The 26,585-nt window shown below is 45.0% G+C and overlaps 1 protein-coding gene across 4 annotated transcripts in view; it reads left to right on the forward strand.

Annotated features, from left to right (window-relative positions):
- The window catches only part of sin3aa (SIN3 transcription regulator family member Aa), an 89,266-nt gene that overhangs the window by 16,410 nt on the left and 46,271 nt on the right, over nt 1-26,585 (forward strand). For all 4 annotated transcript variants that reach the window (XM_084315453.1, XM_084315454.1, XM_084315455.1 and 1 more), the window contains exons 7-11: nt 1,485-1,637; nt 5,749-5,907; nt 6,438-6,527; nt 6,663-6,781; nt 7,326-7,539. In XM_084315453.1, the coding sequence (XP_084171579.1) occupies nt 1,485-1,637; nt 5,749-5,907; nt 6,438-6,527; nt 6,663-6,781; nt 7,326-7,539 (735 nt within the window). The remainder of the gene's footprint in view (nt 1-1,484; nt 1,638-5,748; nt 5,908-6,437; nt 6,528-6,662; nt 6,782-7,325; nt 7,540-26,585) is intronic.

Consider the following 26,585-nt stretch of genomic DNA (forward strand, 5'->3'; position numbering starts at 1 on the left):
AGATGAGTTGAAGTTGAATAACATTAGCTTAATTAGCAGTTACTCACAGTACCAAAGCACCTTCCTTCTGTAAATCCATAGCAGGTCTGAAATCCACAATCCAGTAACCGATGTAACATGCACACAGGAGACACACCACACTGACAGTCTGTGGTGAAATGATATACAGTATAATCCACAACGTCTGACCACCGATGAAAACACAAGCTGTCCTCCATCACGGGTAGTAATGTTATCTTCATCAGGCACATTAAGTAATGTTACATAGCTAACCCTGTGGGCTAAACATTAGGCCACAGGCGTCCACGGTTGATAAACAAACTCACTCCTTTTAACTTGCATACAGTTCCATTCTGCTGTAAACAACATACATTTCTTGGCTTAACAACAATAAAACTGCAGGCTACCTTTCTCTTACTCTTAACTCTGTCGTTCTCCCCAAGTCAGAGGTCAACTAAAGTGCAACAGCGCAATGTGCTTAATGTAAACATTAATATATGTAATAATACACAGGGTTAGAGGGTTCCTTGTACAATTACAGCATTAATTATCTTGAGAATCTTTCATATTCAAGCAAAATTGGTATTGTAACTGAAATATCCCTAAACGAATCAATATTGAATTTGGGAAATCAATGGTGATACCCAGCCTTAATGAATAGTACTGTATTATACAGTTCCAAAGTATACAGTGTAGTCTACTGTGGCAAAAAAATGCAGCGTGGAGGGTACAATATGGTATAGTTGGGAGTGTGTTGCTGTGCAAGCTACATATTCAAATTATGAGTTTATGGTATATATATATCTAATTTATGTAGAGTAATAAAAAAAAATAATGGTGGGTCCAAAATGAATGTTGTTGCAAGTATGTATCCCTTCCGCGTCAATACTTTTACCAACGGATTTCCAGTTCCGCGTGCACGTTCTGCGATCTGATTGGCCACTGACGTTTCTGGTCGTGTGATATGTGCGGCCAATCGTGTGACGCCTGTTTCTTTCACCGGGTAAGCTTAGGCACTCTTTCAAAGTTGGTTACGGTTAGAGTTTGTCTTAGAGCAGGGCGATAGAACACCAGCCCTGATTCCAAACTCTAACCTTAACCAACTTCGAAAGAGTCGCCTAAGCTTAACCGGTGATAAACTAGGCGTTAGGTAGTTTGCATGCCGTTCGAGGCGGAAATGGGCAAAGACACAGGCGTCACGCGATTGGGCGCACATGTCACATGACCAGAAACGTCAGTGGCCAATCAGATCGCACCAGAAACGGCAGTGGCCAATCAGATCGCAGAACCGTTGGTAAAAAAATAGACGCATCCCCTCCCTGCGTCCCATTTCCCCGTGTGGAATACAAATGGCATGCTGGTGCTCTAGTGCGACATCTAGTGGCTAAATGTTTTCTATAGCACCTTTTAATGTTCTTGAACCTGCTGGTCTTGGTCTGGATGCTTCCACCGGTGGTGAGCTCCTCTCGTACTGTCCCCAACAGAAGGAGCAGCGGAATGCCAAGGAAGCGGGAGGGAACTACACGCCAGCCCTGACCGAGCAGGAGGTGTACGCGCAGGTGGCCCGGCTCTTTAAGAACCAAGAAGATCTGCTGTCAGAGTTCGGACAGTTCCTACCTGACGCAAACAGCTCGGTGGTGAGCGGACCTCCCATAACTCTGTCCAATAGCCTATGGAATAGTATATGTCTTATCTATTTTTAATACAGTATCATCCCTCAAGTTAGTTGTTGTGTGTCAGGGTAGTATGCGTTAGTTCACTTTCAATTCAGTGAGTTAAAAATGGAAACAAAAGTTGCAGTTTATTTGCTTATGATGGAGGTAAGGCTGTCCCCGAACCCTGTTTTTAGGGTTCGAACGTTCGCCAGGGTTTTTCATATATGTTATGATGAATTGAAAATGGGTGACCCTGATGTAAACGAGATGAAAGTCTTTCTCTGGTCTGCATCCCCTTAACAATTGTGTGTATTGAGCCGTACTGTATTGTACCCATTCTGCAATCCTGTTAATCAAATGTTCAATCAATCAATCAATAAAAAACCAGCGTTTAGCGCTAGATAACGTTACCTAACTAGTAGCTAATGTTAGCCTAGCCTGACGTTAGCCTACCTGTTAACTGTTATTGTTTATCATTGAGAACTTACCGTATCAAGTCAACTTCAGTCATCTTCTCTTCTCTTTGTCGTCTGGAGGAAAGCGCAACAGCACAAATGACTACTTTTACCGGAGCCCGGGTTGTTGTGATCACATGACTGACAAAGCCGTGCAGTGATATGCCAGAAGTCAGTTCGATTGCATCCAGGCTCGATTGCTTATCCTGTCTGGGTAACCCGGATGATGGTTTTTTACATCGAATTCCATACACCGCAATTATGCATCGAATTTTTTACATCGAATTTTATACACTGCAATTATGCATCGAATTTTTGACATTGAATTTTATTATGCATTCGAATTTTTTACATTGAATTTTAAACACTGCATTTTTATTTCGCATAGGTAAATTCGGAGCAAAATGCAGATACCATGATTTTCAAAGTATTTATTTTCAATGCTATAAATTCGGTGTCTGAAAAAATTCAAATACTTCTGGCACTCATTTGCTTCCATAGAAAAGAGCTCCGGATATTCTTTGGCACAAAGACTGGATTAGGCCTCGGAGTCGCACCGCTATTTTCCTGAATAGACAGGCACTCAGGCACTCAGGCCGCACCGAGAGAGCACACAGCTCACCCACGCGCTTAGCGGAGGTGATGGCCAGCAGGAACGCAGTCTTGAAAGACCGCTGCTCCAACGGCGCCTGCTCAAGAGGCTCAAACGGGGCCTCCGACAACCGGCCCAGGACCAGTTGGAGGTCCCAACTTGGAGACGGAGAACGTTCCACCGGCTTGAGACGCCGAGCGCCAAGCAGGAAACGTTTCACAAGAGGGTGGCTGAACAACGTACCGCCCTCAAAACCAACATGACAAGAGGATATAGCTATATACCCAAGATAGACTGAAGGAAGGAAAGAACAGCGTCCAGGGGGCAGGACACCGGATCCCAGCCCCCCACCTTACACCACTCTTGAAAAGCACGCCACTTATTTGCGTAAACCGCGATAGTGGAGGGAGCGTGCGTTTCGGATGGTGTCGACCACAGAAGGGTCAAGACCCATCCCCTCCAGACTCACCCCCTTAGCAGCCAAACCTTCAGTGGCTGTCCCAGAACAGGGAACAGACACAGAGATCCGTGTGCCTGAGACCAAGGAACAGGCCACGGCGGGGCTACCAAGAGCTGGATCAGGACCGGGAACCATACAGCCATGCCCCGGTCCGGCGCGATCAGAATCAAGGTCCTGTGCTCCCGACGTATCCGCTCCAACAGCTGAGCTATCAGGTGTATGGGGGGGAACGCGTACAGAATCCCGGGCGCCCATGGATACATCGAGAAGGCATCCACCCCCAGGGGAGGATTGTCCCCCCCGACTGACCGAGAACCATAAGGGGCACTGGTGAGACTGTCTGCTCGCAAACAAATCCACCATGGCTTCCCCGAACCAGTCCCAGACCTGTCTGACTATGTGCCCCGCGACATCACATCCGTGCCCACATTCTCCTTGCCAGGGATGTGGAGCGCCCTCAGGCTGCGCAGATTGAGAGATGCCCATAGCCAGAGCTCGACCGCCGCCCGGTGCAGACAGACGGAGCGTACTCCACCCTGTCTGTTGATATACAACGCTGTCGTCGTGTTGTCCGTCCTGACCAACACGTGCTCGCCCGCCACCAGGTGGCCGAACCACTTGAGGACCAGAAAGACCGCCTTCAATTCCAACACATTGATATGCAGTGCAGACCGGGTAGCATGGCACGTCCAGCTGCCCCCTACTGCGTTGGTCCGACACTTCCCCCCCCCATCCCGTGAGGGAGGCGTCGGTGAAGACCGTGACGTGTGACAGCCTGCAGCCCACAACACCAGGCTCACCAAACACAGACGCAGAACGTGTGGCGTGGGAGCCGCTTGACAGCACAGCATTCTCACGGACAGACCCAGGCCTAGCCAGCAACTGGGTGTGAGCCCCTGTCCCCATGAGAAGCGAAACGTGGGGCAGCTTGCGCCTCATTGAAGCAGCCAAAGGGAACAAATCAGAGCCCGTATCCCACTGGTGTTGGGGGGGGGGGGGGGGGGGAGTGACCGGAGAGCGAGCTAGACACAGCTAGACGGCGACGGTTTTTTAGGGCATGCTCATCTAATGTAGCCGATCCCTCGGCCGCCAAGGCTGTCGGCCTTGCGATCACCTGTTTTCTTTGTGTCCAGGGTACCTCAGGCGGGGGAAACATGGCCGCTGGTTCAGGGCCTCGCCAGTCGTTGGCGAGGCCGCGCCCTCACCTCTGGCTGCGTGGTGCGAGGCGGTGTGGGGCCTAGGTCAAATACCGCCCGCGCTCCTGCGGAAAGACCAAAGAGTCCCTCTGCGGAGAGGGGAGCCCTAAGGAGAAGAAGTCTTTTCTCCTCCTCAAAGGAAGACTGCTCCAACCAAAGATGCCTGTGAATAAGAATTGACAGCATCCTGGTCCTCCCTGCGGTTATAGCTTGCGACTGAGTTAAAAGCTCTATAACCCCAAAAACACGCGCAATGTTTTCGACGTCGGCTGGCCCTAAGGCCCCACTACCTGACACCATTGTGGACAGAAAAGCAGTCAACTGAGCAATGACACTGGTCGTCGCTAAATTCCATCCTGCGGCGGTATAAACTTCATCAGCCCATACAGCCATCTGCCGGGCCGACTCGCCCTCTGGCGTCGGCTTCCGGGTGGGACACCGTTCAACCATGCCAGGGCAAAGGGTCGATGCTACCTGGCCCTCAAGCCACGGCACACCTGCCTTGCGCCCTGTTGTCAGCCCATCCACCCGTAAAAGGGGTAAATAAGCCTCAGCAAAACCCCCCACATTAGACACGATTGACCAATGAACCGGTTAAGAGGAGGGAAGAGTGGTGACAGCCCACGGCGGGGAACAAAGGAACAGTGACCCAGCATCTTAGCATTAGCTGCACGCTCCAGGATAGCCGGGAAAACATCCAATTCAGACGACCATGTTTACCCAAATATCCTGCCCCTCGCGCCAATACACAACTCGGCTGTCTCACGGGACAACGAGCAGTATCACAAATGCTAGCATTAATGCCTGGCAGCGCAGACCCTACCTGTGCGTGACGTAGCGCGACTGCTAGCCGCCGCGCGACGTCCCTCGAGCCGCTGTCACGAGATGAGGGAACCCCAGGACAGGTCCGATGTGCCGAGAAGATTCCAGGGGCTGGTGAACCTCCGGCGAAAACCCAACATTGTGTAATTTCTCCTTGCGTTTCATAACAACTAGTTCACGGAGTGCAATGCAACGTCCATGTTGGAAACAAAAAAAGGGGAAGGTAGAGTGACCATGTCCGGCGTCTTATAGCAGGACGCGGGGGCGTGGCCTGGTCACGTGCATGTGAGTGCAAATTGTTTGTTCATGAGCACAGTAGGTGCTAGGAGATAAGAGTTATCTCATAATGGCAAAGAGCGAGACGCGATGACCAGTATGATAATATAACTGAAAATCAATGCTCTACTATTAGCAAACAAATTGTAGTTAGTTTGCAATTGAAAGTGAACTGAGAACACCTCTGCTATCAGCATACTGAACGATGACAAAAAGTCGGTCCAGTCAAGAAATTAGCGTCTGGAAGAGGCACGGACTTCTGAAAGTGGTTGTTTTTGTCCATCCTTTACAGCTACTCAGCAAGACCACGGCAGAGAAGGCAGAGTCGGTACGGAATGACCACGGTGGCACGACTAAGAAAATGCAGCTCAACAACAACAAGCAGCGGCCGAGTCAGAACGGCTGCCAGATCCGCAGGCACCCAGGGACCGGGACCACGTCCCCGGTCAAGGTATTGACATTTTCAGTGGAGTTCTGTTGCTAGGGGAACAGCTCGGGCACGCACATTAATTTCCCGTCAGCTATTGTGTTTAACAAACATTGCATCAGGAAATGCACCTGGGCCCATTTAGAACGTTTGTTGTCAAGTTAGGAACAGTTTCTGATCAGAACTTCCTACACGTGTCCAGCAAGTATGGAAAATGATTGTGACCGTTAAAGTACGGAAGAGCACAAAAACCATAACAGCTTGTAACCAGGGGTCATTGTTGTTATTTGGCTTTAGAGCGCAAAAACCGTGACAGTTTGTAACCAGGGGTCATTGTTGTTATTTGGCATTGGAGCACAAAACTGTGACAGTTTATAACCAGGTGTCATTGTTGTTACTTGGCTTTAATGCATGAAGAAATCTGACTAAAATGTATTTAAATTGATATCTGGGAAAGTAAGAGATTTTGAAATTGACAATGTGCAAGAGCCCTGACTGTTTCCAATGTTTTGTAAGTATTGTTGTTCTGTCTTCTTTGCCACTCGACACTGCAGAAGAAGCCCAAGTTACTGAATTTGAAAGATTCCTCGCTGGCGGAAGCAAGTAAACATGGGGTCGGCACAGAATCCCTGTTCTTTGAGAAGGTGAGTTTGAGCGGGTTGGGTCAGCCACTCTGCCCCTAGTGGCAGCTCACAGGCAACACACTTTATGTAAGGCCAGTTAGCTTTGCATCTATGACAGTGTGTCCTTGTTTATTTGAACTATTTGTCTTGCCATAGGTGCGGAAGGCCTTGCGGAGTGCCGATGCCTACGACAACTTCTTGAGGTGTCTGGTCATCTTCAACCAGGAGGTGATCTCCAGAGCCGAGCTGGTGCAGCTGGTGTTGCCCTTACTCGGGTGAGGGTTCAGTTTGTTCTACCCTCATGCACATCTTTTTCCTTTGAACACTTGACTGGCAATGTTTTATTTAGCAGTGTAACGATTTAATACAATACTGATTTAGTTTCAGTTCCGATTCTTTATTCTTTAGGCATAGATTTGGTCACTTTGATCACGGTTCAAGTCTATTCCACACTGATATACATACATACATACATACATACATACACACATACATACATACATACATACATACATACATACATACATACATACATACATACATACATACATACATACATACATACATACATACATACATACATACAATGGAATTGAGCAGATCAGCAATAATTTTATATATGCGATTTAAAAACCTGCACCAAATCACATAATTATGTTTATAGATTAATTGTCTAAAACACATTATTTTCACATAACTATCAATATTAATGATTGATGCAGTTGGGATTTCTGCATTGCATCACAATGCAGACATCATTTTTTTACATAGAAGAAAAGGCAGTTTGATTGTTTTATTTCGCTTAATTCCACCTTACAGAAAATTCCCAGAGCTGTTCAGCTGGTTTAAGAACTTCCTGGGATACCGAGAGATGTCTTCCCACATCGAGTCCTACCCCAAGGAGCGGGCCACCGAGGGCATCGCCATGGAGATAGACTATGCTTCCTGTAAGAGACTGGGCTCCAGCTACAGAGCCCTGCCTAAGAGCTACCAGCAGCCCAAATGCACTGGGAGAACCCCGCTCTGCAAAGAGGTAACAGAAACTATTACCTTAAAGGGGGGGGGGGGGGGGGGGGGGACATTAGTCGACAAATAGATGATTTTGTTCATGAACTCATTCAGAGCCACTCCCCTTTGACCATATTAGGGCTAGCTTGCCAGTAAGGAAGTCAATGGGAGGACGGGGAAATTTGCGAACGCCTAAACTATATCTTAAATTATGGCTATGGGTCTAAAACACCCCTCGCTTATCAATGACTTGCTTGCAGTCAACATGTACGAAACGGATTGTTTTTTCATTGGTACATTTCCTTTTTATACCATTTTGAATATGAGTATAGTTTTGGAGATGTCTAGTAATTCCAGAGAAATTCCGCGATAATAGCCCTTTACTGGAATACACAAAACACGTTGTCATTTTTCGTCTGATTTATGAATAGTTTTCAAATAAACGCTAGATTATCGATAGTATATGTGTACTTATGCACGCTAGAGAAGCAGGCTGAAAAATCGATTATCCATGCCGTGGATACGGCTAACGTTACGCACACACACACACACGCTGCGATGGCGGAGAAAAAAACATCTGATTAACCCAAGACTGGTAACATAGAGACAGAGTCCTTACCTCACATCAGGTGTTCTGCAAAAAGATTAATCCAATTCCTGATCGCCATTCCAAATATTGATCGCGTTTATTGATCCAATGTTATAGCACCAAAACACATAATCGAAAGCTGCTCCGAGCCTCCCCAGTGAATGTGGTAACAGATACTGCTTGCCCGAGAAGGAAAACCCCGGGAGCGGCGTTTTTTTCTGATGCACAGTCCCACCCAATCCAATCCAATGATGTGCAATACCATCCGGGAGACGATAGGTGGCGGTATTTGCCCTTTTCAAGCTCAGACCCATTCCCAATGATAACGGCAGGCTGGATGGATGAAACATTTATGGATATTGCTAATAAAATAAATAACGATTAAAACCCGAGTTTTCTCGGGTCTTGGCACTCAACGCATGGCGAGTTAACCCGACTAATCTCGTGGTTGGCACTGAATGGGTTAAAGGTAACCATGGAGTTTTTGACCACTCGTTTATGAAATTAGCGCTATAGCGCACAGTCGGAGAATAGGGGTCCCCAAAAATGTTCATACCACGCGTTCTTCCAGCATGCGCACAGGGCCAGGTTGTGGTAAAAACAAGTATGCCCGGAGCATACTTTGGCGTGTAAATATGTCCTTGTGCTTCAAATAGATTGACCAACCAAATTAAATCGTGGTTCTCGAGCGTTTTCATGTGAAGGACCCCACAATTGATTCATAGTAGGCCACCTTCCCCCTCCAACACTTGATGAGATCTTGTCCCAGGGACCCCCACCTGAGATTATATTCATTGTTAGATATGATTCAGACCAGACTTCTATAACTGTCCATATACTGTAGGTGGGGAGATGCCAGAGGAGAGAGTGAAACCTATGATCACAATAGTTATTCTTATAAATTCTCTCATTGTGCTTAACTTCTAGTTATTCGAAAATTTGTGAAATGGGGCGGCTAAGTGGCTAAGGGCAAGGCGCTCGCCACTAATGCAGGAGATGCTGGGTTCGAGCCCAGCTCTCGGCATTGCTACCAGCTTGGCTGGTCGTTCATACTAACACAATTGGCAGTGTTAGGGGTGGGAAGCTGGTGGGTGGGGATCGGACGTTGTGGACAGCGACTCCTACAGGTTGGTTGGTGCGCCTGCGCAGCAGAATCAGGAAGCAACAGGGGCGGCGTGTCCCTCCGACGCAGACCCTCGCCGCTGAGAGATCGCGCTTTGCAGGTGAAAAGATGCGACGGCTGCCTCCTTGTGTACCGGAGGGGACACGTGATGCAAGGCTTCGTCCACATTGCAGCCGGCCTGTGGGAGGCATGGCCTAACAGCGTTTAAGACAGGGGAGGGTAGAATTGGACAATACGAAATTGGGATGGGAGAAAAATAGAAAATGGGAGGGAAAAAAATAAAAATAAAAAATGTTAATGAAACTTCCTCATTTGCTGGGGACCCCCTTTGAGAACCACTGGTCTACGATCTTCCTCAAAATAGAACAAACAATACACAATACAGTAACAATAACACACTTCAACAATAATAATTACAATAACAGCAAGACAATTAAATCAAATTAAATTAATCAATAAAGCAATACAAATAATATAGAATGAAGAACAGTGAAATATCCCGAGCCCCCAACCACTCTCGTCCCGACCTTTACAGTCCCCACTCCCCACCCTACAAGCTAACTGCTTGTTAACACAATGTGCGCCATAAACGAGTTAACTCGTTATTGCCCGCCATGTGTTGAGCGCCAGAAACGAGTTAACTCGTTTTTGGGATCGTTATTTAATTTATTCGCTATATCTATTCATAATTAATAATATATAAATTTTATTTGGAGGCGCCTTTCAAAACACCCAAGGTCACCTTACAGGGCATAAAAACAGAACAGTCAGGAGTAAAACAATGATCTTGGCAAAAGTGTCAGTGGAGTTAAAAACAAGACAAACAATGTAAACGTATGAAATATAAAACCGTCATTCATAGCTGCAGCCTCTGGTATCCTCTTCAGAGCCTGTCTGAGCTGGCAGACGGTCAACACCGCCCTCTACTGCCAGGCGGAGCTATTGCATCTCATAAAAAATTGGTTGGTGTGTTTTAGGAGGCGATCTGAGCTGGGCGGGCGGGGTTTAAATACTTGGGCGAAGCAGTTCTATACAACGGTGGCATCGAGCAGTAACTCCGCCCGCCCGTCATTGTGAAACGGTCGGTAGTGTGGTGCGGACCTCCACAGCGCTGTACACTGCGACGAGATGGTCGCAAATTGCCCCTTAATTTGGCCATTGCGAGTTGGAAATATTATTTGGGAGCAACGTTGCGAGTTGTGATTTCAACCCTTCATTCGCATTTCACTCCTAAATTAATCCATACAAATTGGATACATTTAAAAAAAAACATTAGCCTACAACCAAGGCTGTACAGTGCGACACAATGTCGTGGTGCTATGAAAGAATCTGTCGGCAATGAATGAACTTACTGCGATCACCGATAGCCTGAGTGAAAAAAAAGATTTGCGTGTGGAGTGAATCTGGGTCACGCTATATACTTGGTACATGTAGTCTATCGTGCGATTAAAGACCATGTCCCTGTCTGCGTAGAGTCTATACATCTAACACCAAATCCCATAATTCCTAGCAAAACGAAACTGAATGTGGCCTCTCTTCCTTTCAATATGGGCTATTGCATCGCCAAAGAAGCACCTCCTTTCAATACATTTAAGACGCTAATTTTGCTCTGCAAGAACAACGGAGTGGATATCAGTCCATCTTATGACAACCACGTCCGATGTGGAGAGATGATAAGATGATGATGATTAACGTGATGATGTGATGATTGATTGACGGGGACGGGGACACTTCTAATGTTCAGGTTCAGCCATGCATTAGGTGAGTAGTAGTAGCCCACTATTAGGACGTGAAATACTGTCTACTTAAATTTATAAAATATCAACCTATCTATCTATCTAATAATGAGACAATATGCAAATAAGATAATACTAATAATTGTCATTTGTCACGGTTCCCCGTATATGAAATGAAAGTGGCTTGCAACTTTACTGCTGGTAAAATCACTGTTTATTTCTCGTTTAGCATAGTATTACATTCCACTTCTTGACTTACTGACTTAAGCCTTTGCACTCCCTGCGGAGCATAGGCCACTGACGATTTCTTTCCATGTTGCGCGGTTTTTGGCCTCCCGAACGATGTTGTGCCATCCCAGTCCAGCCTCTTTCATTTCCCCTTCCCAAGAACGGCGCCAGGTGTTTCGAGGCCTGCCGCGTTTCCTCTTTCCAGGTGGGTTCCATCGTAGGGCTTGCCGGGTGATGTTTGTGTCTTCCTTTCTCAGGGTATGGCCTATCCACATCCACTTTCTCTTCTTTGTTTCTTCTGGCGGGGGTAGTTGTTTTGTGCGCTCCCACAGGTCCAGATTTGTAATGACATTTGGCCATCTCACTCTTAGAATGCGGCGGAGGCAGGAATTTATGAAGGACTGTACTTTCTGATTGAGCCCTACAGTTGTCTTCCAGGTCTCGGCGCCATACAGGAGGACTGATTTAACATTGGAGTTAAAGATCCTCAGCTTTGTGTTGGTTTTTATTTCGCGAGACCTCCATACTCGACCAAGTAGGTTGTATGCCGTTCTTGCTTTTCCGATTCGCACTCTGATGTCTTCTTCTGTGCCACCCGCTGTATCTACTATGCTCCCAAGGTAAGTAAAGGAGTTAGTTTCTTCGATGGCCTCTCCCTCTAGTTCAATGTTTTGCTGGCACTTTGTGTTGATCTTCATAATCTTGGTTTTTACCCTATTGATCTTCATTCCTAGAGTTGAGGCTGTTTCCTTTAGTTTGTTGGTCTTTTGTTGCATTTGCTGGTGACTGTGTGATAAGAGAGCTAGGTCATCTGCAAAATCGAGGTCTTCAAGCTGGTGCATCAGTGTCCACTGGATGCCGTTTCTGGCTCCTTCTGTTGTCTTCTTCATGGTCCAATCAATGGCCAGCAGGAACAAGAAGGGTGACAGCAGGCAGCCTTGTCTCACTCCGGTCTTTATCTCGAACGGGTTTGAGGGCTCCCCTCTGTGCAGTACCCTACTTGTCATCCCGTCATATGATCCTCTGATGATGTTGATGTACTTCGGTGGGATTCCATAGTGCTCCATCAGGTGCCACAGACTGTTCCTATCTAGACTGTCAAAGGCCTGTTCGAAATCGATGAAGTTGATGTATAAGGAGCTGTTCCATTCCAGGGACTGTTCGATGATGATCCTCAGTGTGGCGATCTGGTCTATGCATGACCTTTCTTTCCGGAATCCTGCTTGATGGTCTCTGAGGAGCATGTCAACGGCAGTCTTCATCCTTTCTAGAATTATCTGGTTGAAGACTTTGCTGGCAGTTGAAAGTAGCGTGATCCCCCGGTAGTTCTTGCATAGTGCAAGGTCCCCTTTCTTTGGTATCTTCACTATGTAGCCTTCTTTCCAATCTTTGGGTATCCTTTCTTCTTGCCAAATTTTCCTCATGAGGGGATGGAGTGCTTTGATGCTTGTAATGATGTCGGTCTTGAATGCTTCACTCGGAATGGTGTCTGGTCCTGCTGCTTTCCCATCTCTCAATTGTGATATTGCTTTCCTAGTTTCTTCTTTTGTTGGGGGGGTCATTTTCAGTGGGAGTGTGTCTGTTGCTGCTTGTATATCTGCTGGGATGCTTGCTGGTGCTCTGTTGAGCAGCTCTGTGAAATGTTCTACCCATCTCCTTGTTTGTTCTTCCTTTGTGGATAGTGTGTTTCCTGCCTTGTCTTTTATGGGCTTCTCTGATTTCATCCTTCTCCCCGAGAGCTTCCTGGTGATGTTGTATACCTCTCTCATGTTTCTCTGTCCCGCTGCTTCTTCTGCTTGTGTAGCAAGCTCTTCATAGTAGCATCTCTTGTCCGCCCTGACCTTTTTCTTTATTTCTTTATGTATCCTGTTGTATTCCTTTGTGTGCTTCTCCTTGGCTGCTCTCGTCCTGGCATTGTTGAGGTGGTCCTTTGCCTTTTTTCTCTCCTCCATGCTGTCCAATGTTCTTTGGGTGATCCACATTTTGTTTTCTTTCTTTCTTCTTCCCAGACTTTCCTCACAGGTTGTTTGCCACACGTTTTTGATCTTCTCCCAGCTTTCGTCGATTTCTTCTTCCCCCCTGCCCATTTCAGCCAGGGCCTGGAACTTGTTCTTCAGTGTGATCTGGAAGTGCTTCTGGTGTAGTTTTTCTTCCAGTTTCTTGGTGTCATACTTTGTTATTCTGTTTCCTGGGGTCCCCCTTTTCAGCTTCAGTTGTACCTTTGCTATGACTAAGTGGTGGTCTGATCCCACATCTGCACCTCTCTTTGTTTGCACATCGAGCAGAGATCGTCTGAACTGCTTCCTGATGCATATGTGATCGATTTGGTTGCATGTTTTCTGATCAGGGGACACCCATGTGGTCTTGTGAGTTTCTTTATGTGGGAAAAAAGTTCCGCCAATTAGGTTTCCTGGTTGGGAGGACATTCGATCTCCTAGCTTCCCAGAGGCTTTGGCTAGCAGACGTCATATTTTCCATTTCGGATCCACCACCGGGAAACCTTGCGCTCAAGTTATCAGTCAGTGTTTTCGTAATCAAAAGTTAACCTCTGAGCGGGGGATTGGCCTACCCAGAGGTGCTTTTTTGTCAGGGTAGTGCTCCCTTAGCCCTTTGCCCTCTCAGGCCCACCGGGCAGTGGTTGAACCATTCTTCGTCTGTTCCCTCACCTGAGACCAGTTTGCCATGGGTGACCCTACCAGGAGCACTAGGCTCCAGACAACATAGCTCTCAGGATCCTAAGGACACGCAAACCTCTCCACCGCGATAAGGTGATGGTTCCAGGAGAAGACATTCCACTTCTATAAACAATCAAAGTCCTACCGTAAGAGCCTCATACGGGTCAATTAAACCTTTTTGATTAGTCTTTCCTTCGAGCTAAGTTGGACTGAACATTTCACTGTCAAAAGCGCAAATGTAAATAAGGTTGCGTCGCAACACGGTTTTCAAAATAAAGGTCACATATACAAATACCCCTCAATTCTTATTAAAAAAAGTCCCGGATATACATAAACATTAATTGGCATAGATCTCTATAAACGGCCCAACACATTGATCACTTTAGGCACACACTGAAACCAGTAACATCACAAATATGAAGCAGGTAATTACCCATACAAATAATAAACCTTTCATGGGGTTATTTACAATAATAATAATTCATTTGATTTCTAAATCACTTTTCATTGTGAAACAAATGTATGCAGAGTTTCTTGTCCTCCTGATTAATGCAATGGTGTGTGTGTGTTGTGGTGATCTCATTCAAGGAGCACTACACAAGCGCGCGCACACACACACACACACACACACAGTTTGTTGTTTTTGTTCTATTAGTGATTTACACACTTTCTCAGTTGGTTCATTATAAAAGATACAAACTTGAAAACAAACGCACTTAAATGTTAAATAAAAGGACCACAGTAATGAGGCAGGAGGAACATATTTTTTTAATAATGGTAAAATTGTTATTTAAAAATGTGCCCCTAAAAAAATATCTTTTGCCCCTAGTGAAAAAGCTTAGCGTACAGCCCTGCTCCACGAGCATTATTTGGAATTGCGATGAGATATTTGGATTATCTCTTTTGCATTACATCAGATACAAGGTAAGAAGATTATATACAAATTTGATCGTTGATCTGACATTTATTTCTACCGCGATCACAGTGGACCGTGTATGGCTGTTTACCATTGGCTGCGGTGGGGGGGGGGGGGGGGGGGGGGGGGCGAGCGCCTCGTTACGCCGGTCATTTCATGTATGGACGAGGAGACATACTAATGATAATCTAGCGTTGATTTCAGTTTACCACGTGATGACTGGATTACAGTAAACCGCTTTTTTTGCCTCAAATCTTGCGCCTCCATTCCAATGAAACGAAAGTAAGCGGCGCCTTCCCGCCTTCATTCCAATGAAACGAAAGTAAGCGGCGCCTCGACTCCACCTCTCTACAACAAGCACGTGGAGATTATCTGTGTTGAAAACAACAAGGACATGTGCAGCAGACATGTCGACGAAGAAGTAATCAGACGTGTGGTTACACTTTAAAATATGCAAAGACAATGCCCAAAAAGCCGAGTGCCTGATATGCCAGAAGAAAATGGCATATCACAACTCTACAACAACTTTGTCAAATCACCTAAAAAACGTAAGTATCGTTGTACACGACGGCGACGCCACACAAAACATTAATAAGGCTATGCCTATGCTGCTATGACTAATGTGTTACCAAGTTGGCTAATTTAAGTGTAATCATCTGCTTTTGTAGGTGCATTGTCTGATATAATTATAAATTATAAATTAAATATAATATAATTGCTTGATAGACGAAGGTTGCAACATAATTATGTAATGTCATGTCGTTGGCTGTGAGAGCAGCCCCACTGCACCCAGGCAGCGCAGCCGAGTGAAACCTTGTCGAAAGGGGCTACTTAATTAATTAATCCAATCCACTTTATTTATAGAGCACATTTAAAAAAACAAAGTTTACCAAAGTGCTGTACAAGTCCCACAACATAAGATAAAAAAAAATATATATATTATAATTAATATATATATATATTTTTTTCAACGCTTCGAATTAAAATCGAAGCTCGACCCCGAAGCTTCGATTGCCAAAAAAAGCTTTGAAGGTCAGCCCTAGTTATTAGACCCATAGATATAATATAAGATATATTTTAAGCACTCGCAAATGTCACAGTCTAAAACTATATCCATTGAATAAACACCTGGCGATGAATGGGGTATCAACGTCCCTTGGTGCTGGCGGTCAATGTGTTAATGACTTTGCCGAAAGCAAAAGTTAAACTTGACATGGGTGGAATATGAACATTGCGAGAGTAAAGAGAACTGCGAAAATGGATTTTGGTTATGAGGAAGGAAACATATTCAGCTTGTAGAATATAGAACAACAACAGAAAACTCTTGTCTATATGGGTGGAAATGTCAATATAAACAAGCGTGCTGCTTACAAGAAAAAAAAGTTGGATACTTTGAATTGTCCAGGGCAACCTTTTCAGTGACAGTTAGATGAATACATTTCAGCATTTGCAAGACTATCCAGTTACTGAATTGCTCACCAATCATACATAATAATAATAATAATAATAATAATAATAATAATAATAATAATAATAATAATAATAATAATAATAATAATAATAATAATAATAATAATAATAATAAACGTTATTTGTATCGCACCTTTCATACAAGAATTGCAGCCCAAAGTGCTTCACAGCAGTGATGTAGACACAAAATAGACACAGGCATGACCACTGACATGGCAAACGGGCAATCGTCTTTTCAATGCACCCGTCACTTTATGAGCTAAAAGGGGTGTGGCAATGAGAGCGGCCTATTGCTAAATGGTTGCAGCTATTGCGAATTTGAAAAGTGGATGGGTGTGGGTGTCCGTGTACATTAACACTTTTGCGGCCACTGGGATCCGTCTAATCTCACTAGAGCTGCCGCGGTATTGATGTTTTCCTTACCGCACAAATTTGCGAAATATTTCCTACCACTGCGGTTATTACCGCACACACACACACACACACACAAAAAAATTAAAAATGTTAATGCATTTTTTTTGTAGTCTACTCTTTATAGCATATAGCCTGCCTCTAGTCTAAATGTCTATCTTTAGAGGATGACTTTGCAGCATGAATATTGTTTGGGATTCGGCAAGCACGCATTCGTTATTAAAAGTGAAACACGGATTCGAAGTCTCCCCTCTGGTCGTGCGCTGTTCACTCTGTGTCGCGGGCAGGGGTGGTAGCGGCGCGCCCGCCGGTTACCCCCCAGACCCTTTCTTCTTCTTCTTATTATTATTCTTATTATTCTTATTATTATTATTCTTATTATTCTTATTATTATTATTATTATTATTATTATTATTATTATTATTATTATTATTATTATTATTATTATTATTATTATTATTATTACGTTACTACTTATGATTACAAAGTAGGGCTGCACGATTTTGGGAAATAATCTAATTGCGATTATTCTGACAGATATTGCGATTGCGATTTGCGATGCGATTATAACATATTTAAAAAAAAATTTACAAGAAGAATGTTGCTGCTTTCTGTAGTCGGGTCCCAACTGCAAAATTACTGTATTACCCTGTATTATACACTTTTACTATCATGTAGACTATTCTGCTTTGTGTTTACATGTGATGTATTGTATACATGCACATTTATTATGTTCTTGTGTGATGTATCGCACATTTTATTGCTGTGTGATGTATTGCAAATGTTATTGCTGTCATCTTGGCCAGGTCTACCTTGCAAAGGAGATCTTGTATCTCAATGGGACTTCCTGGTAAAAAAAAAAAAATTATTATTTTTTTTTTAATTGCAGGCTTGGCGATTTGATAATTGCATCATTCCAAATCGCGATTTCGATTAAAAAAACTATTAATCGTGCAGCCCTATTACAAAGGCATTCGTTTTGTGGCATTAACGTTATATAGTTACACGTTCAATAACATCAGCGTATTTACCGGACCATAGCAAGGCAAGCGTTACTCAATTCATATCTCAGTTCCCTTTTTTTTCTTTTTTTTACTTTATTTTTTTTTTAGCGTTTATCGCTTTTCTGGTCAAGCATGACCGACAGTTGTAGGGTGAAACGGGAGAGAGAGCAGGGGGAGACATTCGGCAAATGACGGCGAGTCCGGGAATCGAACTCGGAGTCAACCAGATCCGTGACGCAGCACGGAGTCCCGCGCGAGCGCGGTAACATGGTGTGCTACTGGAGCACCCCCTCAGTTCCTTTCTTTGCTCAGAGCGTGCCGAGTTGTACCCATTCTGCGGTCTGTTAATAAAGTTTTCAATCAGACAAGTGTATAGAACGAAGGGCTTTTATTATAACATTTCGTTGCAGTAAAATCATTATGCCTCGTTCCCCCTGAGGAGCGACGGTAATCCACTCCGGTCTCCGGCGGGAGCTAACGTATTAGCCGTGTTGTGAGCTCTGATCAATGGCTGACATTCAGGAAGTAAAAACCTAATACACGCTTGCCGATTAGTGGTAACACACTGCAGGACGCTCCAACGTGTGACGCGTCTCTCTTCTGACCAATCAGTGGTCTGCAGTGTTTCATGTGACTTTTCTGGTACCCAATAGGGTCGCTTGGAACCTCGACAGAGAAGTAGGGTATATCTGCAGAGCCGCAAGCCCAACGAGAGCAGGGTACTTTATTATTATTATAAAAAACAGCGGTGATGCGGTATTCAGCCCAACTCTGCGGTGGGCGTGATGTAACAGCGATACCGCGGTAATACCGATACCGCAGCAGCTCTAAATCTCACTCTATAAGGCCAGCTTATCATAACAACCTTTCATTGTGCGTGAGGCTGTTTGTAGAGCTAAATCTATACTTTATATTATTGCTATCTGTCCATTGTCATTGTCAATTGACACTATAAACCGTTCCTTCAATATGCCTTAAATAAAAAAAGATTTCATCAATACGTTCCCATTTTATAGCGTCGTGAATATGAACTATATACCGCAATGTTCTAGGGCAGTGGTTCTCAAACTTTTTACACCAAGTACCACCTGAGAACGTAGCTGGCTCTCCAAGTACCACCATATGACCGGTGTTAAAATACAGTCTATTAGCTATGCACAGTTCACGCAGGAGGCAAATGTATTCCTAATACCATTATTTATTGTTAACTTTTGTCAGACACAGCCACAATGTACAAAGGGATAGCACTAGAACTAGCAAACGCTTCCACACAACTCATACAATGCAAGGGGCATTGAGAACATAATAACTAACATTCTCACATAGCAAGTGAGAAAATTAAGAACAACTGTATTTCAGCAAATGTACTTAATTCTCTCTCTATCTTTCTCTCTCTCTCTCACACAGCAAGCAATTGTCCGTCATTCTCTCTCACACTCACACTCTCACACACACACACACACACACACACACACACACACACACACACACACACACTAGTGTTGTCAAAAATATCGAAGTATCGATACATATCGATACTGAATATTTAAAACGGCTTCAATACTCATTTCCCGAAGTACCGATACTTTCTGCAGTATCGGTACCAGCTGGCTTGCTCCCGCAAGTTGTTGACAGACAGACGCGCTGCCAGAGCCTTGCCCTTCCGCCTCCTCCTCCTCCTCCTCGCTCAGAGCAACAGACACAAGCTGCAGCCTCCTCCCCTCACAGCCGGGCAGCGCAGCCCTGTCTTCAGTTTGTAAACAACGCTATTATTAGCTAACGTTAGCTGTCGTTCCTCCGTTAGCTTAATGCTAGCTAGCTGGCCACCTATTACTTCATGGAAACGGAGTAACGTCAAGCCGAGCCCACTACACCAGTACACGCATGAACTCGACACAACTACCCCGTTTCCAACGTTAGGTCTAGCGGAGCCGGAGCCCATCCTACACCAGTACACACATGAACCCGACACAACGTTACCCCGCCTCCATGAAGTGTCCAATTAGCAGCAATGTTGTTGAAAATGTAACGTTAATAAATGCTCCGAGCATAGCTCTGGAGAAATCTCTCTCTCTCTCTCTCTCTCTCTCTCTCTCTCTCTCTCTCTCTCTCTCTCGTGTACCCTTGTTTTCCGGTCATAACTAGAAAGGTGCGCTCAGTAGACCTAAAATCTCCAGCAGCCACTCTCTCTTTCTCTCTGATCTAAAGATAAACAAAGGGTTTTAAAAGTGTATTTATCTTCTCGTATAGTACCAGAGAGAAGCTGAGGAGAATCAACCAGCAACAAAAGCAAAATTTGTAAAAAAAAAAAAAAAAAATTATAATAAAAAAAAAATTATTATAATTTTTTTTTGGTATTGAAAGTATCGATACTTTTCAAGGTATCGTATCGAAGTCGAAATTCCAGTATCGTGACAACACTAACACACACAATTATTTTGTTACAAAAACTTAATTTCCTGCATTCTGGTGCAGGAATTTTTGAATTTTTACCCTTTAAATGCCAGTGTTTGTGATGGGCATCACAAATTATTGTAAAAAAGAAAAGAAAACACATATTCAATACATTTTTGAATGTTTACCCTTTAAATGCCAGTTTGTGCGATGGCATCACAAATTATTGTTAAAAAAAACACACAAAAAGTAAAATATTTACAATATATCAAATGCAAAGTACATTTTTCTGGGGGGGATTATTACAGGCTAGGCATGTGTCAATGATTAGCAGCAACACATATTTTGATGGATTTTTTTGTAATGTCAGATTTAACACCAACTCTTTTCAGAAAAGTGGGAGTATTTCATTTTTTATCTGACATTACAAGAAATCTAAAAATAAATGGTTATGATCAGGGCTGAAGTTGAATTAAAGATTTATGACTGTTTAGACTGCATTACTCTCTGTCACAGTGATCTCTTGGTTGTTCCCCACTTAGATTATCTAACTATCGCGCTGCCGCAACCAGAAACACTGGCCTGGCCTGCTTCTAAGTTCAGTGGCCTGACTGCAATTTTTTTTTTTTTGCCTTTTTTTAGCTTTTTTGGAAATGTTTTCAAGTACCACCAGCAGTACCACCAAGTAATAATAATAATAATAATTCATTTAATTTATATAGCGCTTCTCAGTAACCCGAAGTCGCTGACAGTAGTCGGGAGCAAGAGTACAAACAAAGAAACGAAAGCAAAGAAACAAAAACAAAGAAACAACAAAAAAACAAAAGGAACATGAGACCATGGGGGGAACAGGGGAGACGGCATGAAAGCACAAAAAAGACTGGAGACAGACATCAATCAGGTTGGAGGGGGGGGGGGGGGGGTTTAAGGGTGGGGGGGGTTGAAGGCAAGGGAGAACAGGTGGGTTTTGAGGCGAGCTTTGAAGGTGGAGAGTGTAGGGGAGTCTCTAATGGACTGGGGGAGGGAGTTCCAGAGTCGGGGTGCAGTACGAGAGAAGGCCCGATCTCCAAAGTTTTTAAGCCTGGATGTCGGGACAGTGAGGGAGGCAGTGGAGGAGGACCGGAGGGAACGGGTGGGGCGGTAGGGAAGAAGGAGATCAGTCAGGTAAGGGGGGGCCAGGCTGTGGAGGGCTTTGAAGGTGAGGAGTAGTGTTTTAAAGTTTATGCAGTGTGTCATGTACAAAGGTCTAAGGACCACACAGAATAATAACTGGAGCCGGCTGCACATGAGCAAAAAACAGCCTCTCTCAGTAAATGCGTTTAAAGCAATGTCCCAGGTAGGTAAGAAAGCCACAACACAAGACGTTTTCCAAAATAGTAAATTATATATTTAATGGAGGTAGGGCTTTAAACCTCCTCCATGGTGCACAGGGAAAAAGGTAGGGGAGAACAAACAAGGTATACATACAGACAAACAAACACTTAGCAAAATATTAACGTGTCCGTCATAGGACACCACAACTAGTACAGGATTAATCCACACCAAGTGGTAAATGGCACCAAGCCACACAGTATCGCTCCACAGCTACAGCTAGGCAAGAGGGCAACCTCCTCACTCCACTCTGGAACGTGGCAGTGATCCAAATGAGGCGCCCGGACGTGTGTCATTTCCCCCTCTGTTATTCACTCATCTCCACTGCCTGCCTGAAGATGCACCAATCAGGTGCAACCAATCCAATCAGGGAGATGAGTGGCATCTGCGGAACAGAACAGAAGATTAGGAGATGACACAACATCACACATACAAAACAGCACATTTACATATACTAACCTGATGTTCAGATTAGGGGTGGACGGTATGGTCTAAAATTTATATCACGGTATAATTTGAAGCATAGACGGTAACGGTATATATCACGGTATCATCGTTTTTGATAATTTTTTTTTTTTTATTTTATATATATATATTTTTTTTTATAAAATATATATATTATATAATTAGACTTGTACTGGTATTATCTGCGAGACATCGCCACCACGCAACAAGCTCCACTGTCTGTGTGTACTCTAGTAGCCTCCAGCTACGGCCAGAATTATCCGGAGCTGCACCTGGACCTATACTCGAGTAGCCTCGAGCAGAGCTACGGCCAGGATTCTCCGGCGCTGCACCTGGACCCTATTGTATTGGTATTATAACGTTAGCAAGCCCTCAGCTCGAATACGCATCGAATCAGTGTTATAAGACATTGATATCATGAGCTATCTGTAGCTACTGCATATATAACGTTAATACAACGCCTCAGTGAATTATTTAGTTCAATGGGACATTTCGTTTTGAACGGTGAACTAACTTGTGTTAACGTGAGCTAACAGGTAGCATACACGTCTCTAGTACTAGACTTTGTGGAGCGTTTGTTGATGTCAGGAGCTATCGGTAGCTGGCCGACTAGATACCGTTCGGTTAGACAATGCCCCATCATGTATTAAACTAAAAGTGAATAGTTGACTGGGTCATTTTGTAACGGTAGCTAAGCTAACGTTAGCTCAGGGAGACGCCGACAGCTCCCGTGTCCCGTCCCACTAGACTACTAGACCCGTGTTTACATGCGTGCGGTAGGGGCTGGCACGCCCACTGCGCGAAGCCTCCTAAATAACTTTTTCCAGTTCGCACATATCTATTATCTATGACTAATTCTATCTATTTTTAGGGGCAAATGCCAGTGAAATAGTCGCGCTGTGGTTACATGACGTCATTGCTATTTTAGAGCTGCACTACCGGTTACACGGTATACTCAAAATCCATACCGTAGAGCAAATTCATACCGTTTATACCGTATACCGTTTATACCGTCCACCCCTAGTTCAGATGGTGTCATAAATACAGTAATAATGGTAATGACCAACCCACGTACCCATGTATGTCACAGGTGTTTGATCGGGAGCCAGTGGAGGGAGTGGAGGACAGGAGTGATGTGTTCGCAGGACCGGGTGTTAGTGAGGAGGCGGGCGGCTGAATTTTGGACCATTTGCAGTTTATGGAGGGAGCGGGAGGTGATACCAGTGAGGAGGGAGTTGCAGTAGTCCAGGCGGGAGGAGATGAAGGCGTGAATGAGGGATTCAGCAGCGGGGGGGAGAGGCAGTGACGGATTTTTTCGATGTTGCGGAGGTGGAAGTAGGATATTTTTACAATGGAGCGGACGTGGGGGTCAAAAGAGAGGGTGGGGTCAAGGAGGACACCAAGGTTTCGGACTAGGGGGGAGGGGGTGATGGTGGAGTCATTGATGGTGAGTGTGATGGGTCCGGATCTGGTGAGGGTGGTTTTGGTGCCAATGATGAGAAGTTCAGTCTTGTCACTGTTCAGTTTGAGGAAGTTGTGAGTCATCCAAGTTTGGAGTTCAGTGATGCAGGATTCGATGTGACTGAGGGGTGGGCTGTGGGGGGATTGTGTACTGATGTAGATTAGGGTGTCGTCAGCATAGCAGTGGAAGTTGAGGTGGTATTTACGGATGATGTGACCAAGGGGGAGAATGTAGCAGATGAAGAGCAGGGGGCCAAGGACTGAGCCTTGGGGGACCCCCTGTGTGACTGGGGAGGGGGAGGAGGTGTGGCCGGAGAGGGAGATGAATTGGTGTCTGTCTGTGAGGTAGGAGGAGAACCAGCCAAGTGCTGTGCCCTCAACACCCAGTTGGTGCAGCCTTTGGAGGAGGATGGAGTGACACACTGTGTCAAAGGCTGCACTGAGATCAAGTAGGATCAGGATGTTGAGGGCACTGGAGTCAGCGGAGATGAGGAGGTCATTGATGACCTTAACCAGTGCAGTTTCGGTGCTGTGAGCGGGACGGACGCCAGACTGAAGGGGTTCATAGAGGGTGTTGGACTGGAGATGGGAGTGGAGTTGGGAGGCAGCAATGCGTTCCAGTGTTTTAGAGAAAAAAGGAAGATTGGATATGGGGCGGTAGTTGGAGAGGCTGGATGGGTCAAGAGTGGGTTTTTTGAGGACAGGGGTGACAGCGGCGAGTTTATAGGGGGAGGGGACGTGGCCTAGGGATAGTGACTGGTTGAAAAGGGCAGTGAGGTGGGGGATGAGAGCAGGGAGGCAGGCTTTAGTGAGAGTAGGGGGTCAAGGGAGCAGGTAGTGGTCTTGGAGGTGGTCATGAGGTCCATGATGAAGGAGGAGTCGACTGGGGCGAAGGCAGTAAAAGGGGTGGGAGGGATGGAGTCAGGTGGGGGAAAAATGTTGGTGGGGGGGGGCGAGGGTGGGGGAATTGGCGATGCGGGCAGTCAGTGAGCTGTTGATTAGAGATACTTTATTATTGAAGAAGAGGAGAAACGAGTTGCAGAGGTCAGGGGAGGAGAGTGAGTTATTGTCCGGGGGTTGTAGGAGTTTCTTGACAGTGGAGAAGAGGGTCCGGGGGTTGCGGTTGCTGCTGTTGATGATGGTGGAGTAGTGGGCAGATTTGGCAGCTTGGAGTGCATCACGGTAGGAGGAGACGTGCTGTTTGTGGAGGTCGGCGTGGATGGTGAGGTGGGTTTTTTTATAGAGGCGTTCTAATTGGCGGCCGGTCTGCTTCATGGAGCGGAGTTCCGGAGTGTACCAGGGGGAGGAGGTGGTGAATGAGACAGTGATGGTTTTCAGGGGTGCCAGTGAGTCAAGGGAGTCAGAGAGAGTAGAGTTGAGGAGGATGGCATAGTCGTCGGGGTTAGAGGGGGCGGAGTCAGGGGGAAAGGCAGAGGATATGGACTGAGACAGTGTGAGAGGGTCAATGGATTTTATGTTATGGAAAGAGATTGTGCGTTTATTGGAGTGGTGGGGTGGGGGAAGGGGAGCAGCGAAAAGGATGCAGTAGTGGTCAGAGAGTGAGAATGGGATGGGGTGAGGATTGGATATGGGTAGGGAGGCAGAGCAAACAAGGTCAAGTGTGTGGCCTTTGTTGTGGGTGGGAAAGTTGATGTGCTGGATGAGGGAAAAACAGTCAAGGAGGGAGAGGAAGTCAGGAGTGAGGTTTGAGTTTGGTTGGTCAACATGGATGTTGAGGTCACCGGTAAGTAGGAGGCGGGTGGAGAGAGTGGAGGCTATGGTCAGGAGATACGAGTACCACAGTTTGAGAACCACTGTTCTAGGGTATTTCCTGGAAGGCGAGATACAGGTCGCTAAGCTAATAACGTTAAATCGAATGGAGTTTCGGCTATACACAAGCTAGAGCTAAAAATCTAAATGCATTTAATCAGTATCATGGTCCACCATGAATGCATGAAAGGGGGGGCGGGGGACGTCGTTTCTGATTATTGATTACTAATAACGGCATTAGCCTCATTCGCTGATCGGCTGGTTGGCTATCAAAGCAAGGCCTGATCAGCATGACATTTACGTGAAAAAGCTCTTACCGTGGGCCGGTTGGATCCCAAAAAGGATTTCCCAGTTATCGATCGCCATCTGGTAGATCGATATGTCCATTGGCTGATGCTATATTCCTTTACTGCATACTGAATTCAGCAGCCCAAAAAGTATTCCTGGGCCCTGTTCCTCGTACCTGAGTTAGCCGGAAAATTTTCAGCATAGCTTGACTTAAGCCAGACCTTTCCGTTCCCAGATGTCGGATTGTCTAAATCGCTATGGCAACATATCAGAAAGTTTGAACCTGCTCCAGCGCAGGGTATAGTTCAGTTAGCTGGATAAACCATGGCCACACCCTCACAAAGAAATGCAGCTCGCTTCCTCACAGTCTAGATCCCATTATACCATTCTGAATTATGTTTTTATATATTTATATATATATAATATACATAAAATGCAGATAATAAATCATATTCAACCTATAGATTTACTTTGTCCTAAATAATGCACGTCATATACGTATACGGCGCTTGCGCGTCGCGATACACACTGTGGTTATTTTAATAACGGAGCATTGCAAATGTGAATCCTGCAGGGTTTGGCTCTGATTAGTTTCATATTCTCCGCTGTTGATGTATTTGCTTAACGGAGCGCCCGGATTGTGTTTCATTCAAGCATAAATTGAAGCGTCTTCATGCGTGGATTGTGGATGTGAATTACGACGGATCGGAATATGTGGATTGTTGAATTGTATATGGTTTCTGGTTGTAATAACTCACACGTTATTGTGATATTGTAACTGGGATTAAAATGTTTGAGGAGATGCGCTGTTTGATTTGATGACGTGGACGACGTGACTTGACTTGAGAAAATGAATGAGCAATTGCAAGCCTTTGACGTTTTGATGAATTTGAGAGAATCTGTTCAAGCACTGTTAGTGTTATCTGATGATGAACAAGAAGGTGATTAACATGACTGGTGTCACTGGTATACACCAAAGGTTAATCAATTCAATGCATGTATGGATGATGTCCAAAACAGATTAAAACCTGATTAATAGCGAAACTGTATAGCCTCCCTCCAAGCCTCTCTAACTCGTTATTTCGGGGGTCGCGCCTTGAAAACTTTGGGAACCATGTATTTATCAGTGGCGAAGCGTACCGGAGTTAACCGGGCCTTCATAATATTATA

Source organism: Notolepis coatsorum (genome assembly GCF_963971535.1).
Source record: "Notolepis coatsorum genome assembly, chromosome: 6".
Classification (NCBI taxonomy): Eukaryota; Metazoa; Chordata; class Actinopteri; order Aulopiformes; family Paralepididae; genus Notolepis; species Notolepis coatsorum.